The 8,146-nt window shown below is 47.4% G+C and overlaps 1 protein-coding gene across 1 annotated transcript in view; it reads left to right on the plus strand.

The window, feature by feature from the left end:
* Positions 1 to 1,792, plus strand: part of Itsn1 (intersectin 1) — a 207,796-nt gene extending 206,004 nt beyond the window's left edge. Inside the window, exons 38-39 of the mRNA XM_077795394.1 lie at positions 312 to 485; positions 1,644 to 1,792. Coding sequence (XP_077651520.1) covers positions 312 to 485; positions 1,644 to 1,792 — 323 coding nt within the window. The remainder of the gene's footprint in view (positions 1 to 311; positions 486 to 1,643) is intronic.
* Positions 1,793 to 8,146: the final 6,354 nt, after the last annotated feature.

The following is an 8,146-nucleotide window of genomic DNA, read 5'->3' on the forward strand; positions in this document are numbered from 1 at the left end:
AAATTTTCTTCGGGAACTGGCTTTCATGGCACTTGTTAAAAAGCTGGAGGTTTAATTTGTTGGTGTGAATGCTTTCCATTCCTCTGCTTCTCTGGGGAATCTGACTGGCTGTGTCACAGTAGAGGTGACACATTGTGAGGCTGAGGAGAGCAGGCAGTTCAAAGGCCCACCCATCTAATTAGTTGCTCTCCATTTAAGTACGATACCGAGTTTTGGGAGTTTTCACCCAGATTTTGCACTTATTAAGTGTGACAGTGGAGGGGACCAATGAGGTGTCGTTCCCACCTGGCAGAGGCTTTTGTTTGCTCCAGGAAAGAGCAACCCATACTGCGAGGTGACCATGGGCTCCCAGTGCCACATCACCAAGACAATCCAGGACACTCTGAACCCCAAGTGGAATTCCAACTGCCAGTTCTTCATCAGAGACCTGGAACAGGAGGTCCTGTGCATCACCGTGTTCGAGAGGGACCAGTTCTCACCAGACGGTGAGTGAAGGGCAGTCCCGGGGCACCTCCCCTCCCTCCCTGCCCCTTGTCTTGCCGGGGTCCCTGTTTTCTCACCAGAGGACTTGGCCTTGGAACTCTCTGGGCAGCGCTCCTGAGGGATCAGGTTGACATAAGACAAGGTGATGCCGGGGATGTCCGAAGGGACACGCACAGGACACACTGGTCTAGTTGTTCCCACTGCCTTAAACAGTAGGATTTCCAAGGCAGGGACTGCAAAGAGGAGCACACCCAAGAGCCCCAGCGTAGTTCTTTCGCCCTTGACAAAAGGCTATGGGACAGAGCTGGCCAACAGAGTTGAAGGGATGTCGGCCCACAACAGGCACAGCAGAATCAGTCGGCGTCCAGCGGGTGACATTTCTGGTTAGGAAAAGGGATACTATTTCCCCAGTTGGCTCTCCATCTCTGCTTTGAGCCTGGAGAAGAACGATCCCTGGCCAATGAATCCAAAATATTAGCTGCTTTTCTTTCACCCCAGCAAAAGTCAGAGAGTAACTGAAAAGATGATGGTTGTAATTATAATCAGAGGAGCATAATTAAGTGCCAGGAGTGAGCGCCTGTTGCTGGCAGTATCTGTGCAGAGGTTCAATGGCTCCACGTGGCCTTTGCCTCTTAGTTCTTCTGATATGAACTATGCCATGTGACTTACAAGCCCTGGGCTTGCCCAAAGACAGTCCCATAGCTGGTTGAATGTCAGCTCGGGGCCAACAATACTTTCTGAATATGTACAATTATGGTAAGTCAATCTTGAAAAAATATTAAGCAGAATAATTCATAAAAAACAACCCAACCCCACCCACCGCCCCCAAATGCAATCTAATCCCAAACCTTCAGGCTTGAACAGCATTTCAACGTGTGTGGACGATGTGTAACGATGCGATCAGGCATCACCTCAGACACTTATCATTTCTTTGTGTTGGGAACATTAAGAATCTTCTCTTTCTCTGTCTTTTAAATAATGAAACGTCATGACACCTGAGAGCTCCACAGAGGAGAAACTGGAAACCATGGTTCTGTTCTTACACCAAAGGTCAGAGAGAAGGGAGAGTAGGCAGCTCCTTGGGAGATCCCCAGGGTGACCGGTGCGTGCCTGGAAGACAGGGATTCCTCCTGAGCAGGGTCTGTCTGTTCTCTTTTCAGATTTTTTGGGTCGGACCGAGATCCGTGTAGCTGACATCAAGAAAGACCAGGGTTCCAAGGGGCCAGTGACGAAGTGTCTGCTGCTGCACGAGGTCCCCACGGGAGAGATCGTGGTCCGCCTGGACCTGCAGTTGTTTGATGAGCCGTAAGGAGTGGCCTGGGCCACGCTCAGAGGCTGCACCTGCTGTCTGCAAATTGTGTTCTTTTTCTAAAAAATTATTATTTGGTGTTTAGCCACAGGACAATGGGACAGCAAAGACGGGCCCCTCCAATCTAGGAATAATTCTCAACAATCCTGCTCCTTGAACAGTTTCCCGTTTTATGAAAAAAAGCTGTTTTCTTTCCTCCTCACTGTGGGTCTCACTGTGGCTTCTAGGGTCTCTGAATCTTCTAACCCTCAAGTAGGTTGGATTGGAACCTGGCCCATCCTTGGACTCCTGGCATGGGCCTGGTTACTGTAGAGTAGATTCCTAAATGCAGTGTCTGTTTCCTTGGAGAACTTGTGTGACCTCCTAATTCTCATGTCCCTCAGCCCCTTTGTAGACTCCTTGGCCTATACCGCCCAGGCCTTGGTGTGTTTAGAAACAATTATGAGCTGGGCCTGGTGGTGTGTGCCTGTAATCCCAGCAGCTTGGGAGGCTGAGGCAGGAGGATCACGAGTTCAAAGCCAGCCTTGGCAATTTAATGAGGCTCTAGGCAGCAAGACCCTGTCTCTAAATAAAATATAAATAAAAGGCTGGGGATATGGCTTAGTGGTTGAGTGCCCCTGGGTTCAATCCCAAGTACAAAAAAAAGAAAGAAAGAAAGAAACAATTAGGATGGATTTGTTTGGCTTCAGAATTTTATTCCCCTGCAGGGAAATGCTCTCTGGGATCTGATTGCTCTGTGTGATAGTCTCCTCATTGAACTCTAACTAAGCTCTTTGAAGAGCTAGGCCCTGGAAGATTCCAGCATGTCTGCTGTTCCAGCTGTTCCATTCCCCTCTAGGCCCCGGAATTGATATGTCAGTGAAAGCACACAATGTACCTTCCGGTGATTCAGTTCTGATTCCTGGCGTGCGTGGAAGGTGGGCACAGAAGCTCATCATCTACAAAGTCGTGCTTTGCTGGGTTAGATCACTGCCCGTTGCTGGGAAGGCAACTTTGTGACGTCATTGAATCCTGGTTGCCAGCCCTGGTTGGAAAGTTTTATTTTGGCTTGGAGGCCTGTGATGTTCCATGACAAGAGTCATTGCTGGTGACCAGGTCTGAGCCTATTCTCTGATCAAAGGTACCAGAGGGAACATTCAGAAGCAGTCTTTGGTAGGTTCCTAAAAAAGGTAGGTCCTGCACCCCTAAGATTTAAAAAGGAAAGATGACAAACTGGAGGTGGAGTGGGAAGGTGTGAAGGATGCCCATCATGTGGTGAGGAGTGTGCCCACAGCTCTGGGGAGGAAGAGCCACACTCCTCCTGGGCTGCGTCAGACACAGGCCAGCCTCTCGGGGGTGGAATACGGGCGCTTGCTGCCAGAGTCAGGGGTACGACTGTGTACTAAGTTACTTAGTGTTCTCCCTTGAATTCCAGGAGGGCAGCTGGTTAATTAGAATACCTTGATTTGCTAATGAGAAGTGTGGGCCATGTTTTGTTTGCATGTTGATGTTCTCATAATTGCAGCTCCTTGTGGTCATGAGGTGCCCTCTGCATGTCCTCTTGGTACTAGAGTCTAGCTTTCCTGTGTTGGATGGTATTCTGAAATTTGACTGTAGGTCCTTAGAATTTGATTAGGGTTGTAGCAGTGTTTTCACAATGATCGTGGCAGAGTACCCACTTCTTTGGGAACTGAATGCGTAGAGTTATTGCTTCTGGTAAGGGCCCTGTCCTAGTTCAAGCAGTTTTTAAAATGTGTGTGTTGGAAAGAATAACAAAGTTTACATTTCATACTTTTAAGAAACACTTTATTATTTATTTATGAAGATAGTGTAGAATTTTGTATCAGACATAAGTATTTTTTGAAACAAGCAGATAAACCCTTTAGTTAGAAACTTTCAACTGAACATGTTGTAGAGCAAGTTCAACTTCAGGCATGCATTTCTTTACCACTTCCCGGCAGAAAACATGGTTAAAATACTTTGTGTTTTTTGATGTTGTTAAGAAACTCTCTTAAATCTATAAATAGACATGTAACTCGTGTGTTCCTATTTCTATACCCAACAGAGTTTGTTCATTGTGTTTATGAAGGACATGTTACCATAGTAGGAAAAAAAATGTATTAAATGTTAAGTGGGACAGTGTTGGATCACCATTCCAATCCCTTTCTTTCTGTTCTCCCTTTTCTTCCTTCATTGACTTTATTTTCGTATTAACGTTGGACATCTCTGCTCCTGTAGGGAGTGTGTGGTATGCACAATGATAAACCTCTTAAAATCTTTTAGATTTCAGGTCTCCTACTGGTAGAATCCCATTATTGGAATTATGTAGCATGAAAAAGCAATATGTGGTCTTTTTTCCCACGTGACTCTATGGAGCATCCTTGAGATGCTTCTCGGCCTAGCAAGTTCTGGATGAGTGTCCTTGTATTTTTTGGTGTGATTTGTAATGTGACCCATGGTATTATGAATGCGTTGGGCTGTCCCTCCAACCCGGCTGTGACTGAGACTAGTGTTGGGGAGGCAGGGATATGGTGATGCATGGAGCCTTGAGCCCTTGGCCCTCTCTTCCTTCACTTCTCTCTCTCTGCTGTCTGGGCTACATTTCACAGACATGAAATGCCCTGGATAGGAAGGAGTCTGTCGCCTGGCTCTTTGCTTTCTAACTACAGGGTTTCTCTAGGCATGCTTCCTGACATCCCGAAACAGCCTTTTAGACACCGCTGCAAGTGTTCCTCTTCTCTGAGCCACACTGCTAGTTCCTCCTATGCCATCTGACATCCTCTCACCCAGAAAGGAGCTTTCCTGGTTACATGCTGTGCTCTGACCCTCAGTCAGCCCTGAGGATTATCCCGAGCACAGGAGATCTTGGACCTTCTACCTAGACCTGCCGTCTCACAGGGTCATTCCACATCCTGGTCCTTCTGGGTCAGGGCTGCCCTGGCTGATATTTTCTCTCCTGGCCTGTAAACAGGATCATCTCCTAGAATCAGGACCATGAGAGCCTAAAGACATATTGTGGTTCATTCAGGTCCAGGTCTGACCTAATGGGGAAGAGAGAACATTCTAGGCTTGGGTTACCAGGAATGTTCCAGAATTGGGGCCAGTCTTCCCTGTTTCCCTGCTTGGATAACATGTCTCTGTCCTCTGATAGCAGAGGAGAAAGCTCTGCTCCCAAAGAACATTAGTGGAATAGGGGGCTTTTTTTTCTTTACTTTTGATCTAGATCTATGCAAGTACTCCATTTCATCTGGTTGGGTTGACTTGAACTTAAGTGGAAAAAAAAATTCCCATCAAAAAGTGGTAAATTGACCGTTTACTATGCCTTACCTTGGTGACCTGATGTCAACACCCCAGGTGTCCTTGGGGGTGTGCCCTAGGATCAGGGGGACTGGGGAAGGATGATAGAGGTCGACCTTTCAAGGCTGACCATCTCTCCAGGAGCTGGCTGAGGCGTCTTTGGGGGCTGGAGATCAAGAGATAGATGGAGAAGGTACTTCTGGTTGAATTTGAAAGGTGGAGATCCTAGAGTATATTTTAGACTTTTCTAGAACCTCATAGGGGAGAAAAAAACTATTTCTCCTCCAAGGATGTTTTTTTTTTTTTTCCCCTAGTTTGTCAGGTCTTTTTGGTTCATAGGAAGAAAATTTGGGTATATAAAAACTAAGAATTTCTACTGGAAACGAAATGCAATTTGGTTGACTTGATTCACCTTCTCTTTTGGGTTTGAGGTTGCTTTGAGCTGACAGGGCACTTACACATGGACACCTGGCATACTTTTCAGATCACGGGGTCCTTTCAGGCTTGTGGTCAGTGTGAGGTTAGCAGTTGGTCTGCTTGTTCCCAGGCGCTCGCCCTGTGAGTTGAGAGTGTCTTGTGCCAGAGTAAGGGGGTGAAGACAAACAGGACTGGATGTCTTTGTTTTGCTTTTAGGTGAAAGAGCTTCAGCTCACACCAGCAGAGGCACTATGCGTGGCTGAGGTACACAGAGAGGATGTTCTAGTCTTTGGGGGCCGGAGATCAAGGGATAGATGGAGAAGGTACTTCTGGTTGAATTTGAAAGGTGGAGTGAAGCCCTCAGTGTGGTCCAAGCCACCCTAAGAAGCATTTGGTAGAACTAATGCCTCTTTTTTTGGCACCCTGGGGTGTTGGACTCCCTGCCAGGGACCTTCCCTCACTGCTGGGAGCAGCAGGTGTCAGATGCCAATATTCAACTAGCCACTTAGTACTTTGTAAATGGATTTGGGATGTTCAGTCTCCTCCTTTTCCCTGGCCCTGCAACATCAGACTCTTGTGTTTCTCTGTGCTTGGGATTCATTTGCTTTAAGGATACTCTGGAGATGGCATTTCTGAGAAGGCTGGCTCAGGGTTGGTTGGCCAGGCTCTTGTTCTGCGATCGATTTTAGGGACACAGACAGGCTGTGTGTACTGGTAGGTGCTTCCCCAGAACATCCCTGAGCTCCCTGGACTCGTACAAGAGGGTCAGGCATCCCAGCGAGTGACCCATGACCTTCACCTGTCAACCCATCTCTGTCCTGTGCATGAACACGTAGTTCTCTTGAGGGAGGGTCAGGGCTTGAAAAATGAGGACATTTTCTCTTCTTTTCTTCCTACCCACCCTGTAATTGCCTACCTGCTTTGGGCCCCCTTTCAGAGGAAGGCAGGCCTGTTCGCAGGGTGAGGCAGCACTCACAGTAAAGCAGCAGGGGGAGAGGAAAAAGAGACTCCTCAGTCTCTTTTTCCAAAACAGGCTATCAAGTAGTCCTGGGCCATTGGCCTTCCAGGCTTAAATGGGCCATATCAAGGCTGTCGGGGATGCCAAGTGGCTCACCTGCTGAGAAGTACTCCTTTAGGGAGTACTCCTTTAGGGAAGTACTCCTTTAGGGAGCTCCAGTCAGGGGGCCTGTTTGCAACTCTTGACCCCCATGGTCCCTTTCTTTGATGAAGAAGTGGCTCCACCTGTTCTTGTCACCATGCCTTGTACCTCCAGTGCAGCAGTCCCTAGAACCAGGCCAGCTGGGGTGATGAGTTCCCATGAGCTCTTGAGTCTATTTTGAATGGTCCTACCAATTAATGTTGCCCTGTGAGGGGTTCAAAGGAATAATGAGGGCCTCTTATGTAAGGTCTGATTCAGAGGAAGCAACTGGCTGGTTGGCAGAAAGACTCACCCCCAGCTTCCTCTCCTGCATAAGGCTCCTGCTTTCCTACCTAGAAGGCAGACATTTATTTGAGCTAGAGGAAAGGAAAGTTCCAGAATCCATTTCTTCACCTTCCATTGTATTTGACCCATGTGTCTAGGTCATCCGACTCTACTAAACTTTTTATCTGTAGGAGCCAGAAGGACTCCATCCTTGACCAGGAAGTGTAGCCGGGTGAAAGATGGAAGCCAGTGGAAATACTCTCTGATTTTGGAGCATTAAAACCTGGGTGCCAACACACTGGACAGTCTTTTCTCTGGGTTGTCACCTCTTAGTGACATGTGAAGCTATAGTGCATTGTTCATTCAGGGAGTCCCCCTCCTGGCCTGGGAGGGGGACTGGGAGGCAGTGGGATTTCCTTCCTTCATGGCTGTCAAGCCTAATTGTAGATCTAATTTTAAGTCATTTAAATAACACCCAGTGCTTATAAAAACTCACCTCCAAATAATGGCTTCCGTTTCTTGCAGAATCAATCAGTTCCATTAAAGGGAACCTCTACTCTGGCCTTAGAAGCCAGACGGCATCACATAATCATTTTTCAACTATGTGTGTTGTCATATTTCAGGGCAAATCTGCCCCTACTGTGTGTCTGGGTGTTTTGTGAGCCTCTGTTTCCATGGGATTCTGTTCTATTTTCTATACCATCATATACTATCATCTGATGAGTGTATTTAATATTCAAAGCCCACCAAGTAAAAGCGTGTTCAGAAGTGGGCTGAAAAAGGCCAGTATTCCTCTATTTAATGAGAACTTTTTAATGCAGTGGAAAGAATGCCTGTTTTCTTCTTCTGGAGCGCTGCTTTTATACTTCTGACATTTATAAGAGTGACATTGCTTCTGTTCTTCTGCCGTGTTCCATTGCTTTTTGCCTCTTAAATCTCTTCTTTCCTCCTGTTTCAGTTTGGAAACAGAGCTGGAGCCTTGGGCAGACAGGATCCCAAGAGAGGGTGGTGGCTTAGCAACGTCTGGTTGAGTGGCAGTAGCTGTCTTCTGTCCACTGTCCCTGCTGGGGGTGAAGGGGGGCTGTGTGTGCTGGACACTCGCTGGTCCCACTGGTGGGTCCCAAGGTGCTGGCGCCACCTGCTGCAGGTCCAGGGCATTGCTCTTGTGTAAATTGCAGAAGGAAACGTAGGGAGACCTTGCTCTTCGTGGGGGGAAGGCTGGTGGTCAGAGATCCTTA

Source organism: Urocitellus parryii, chromosome 2, assembly GCF_045843805.1.
Source record: "Urocitellus parryii isolate mUroPar1 chromosome 2, mUroPar1.hap1, whole genome shotgun sequence".
In the NCBI taxonomy this organism is placed as follows: Eukaryota; Metazoa; Chordata; class Mammalia; order Rodentia; family Sciuridae; genus Urocitellus; species Urocitellus parryii.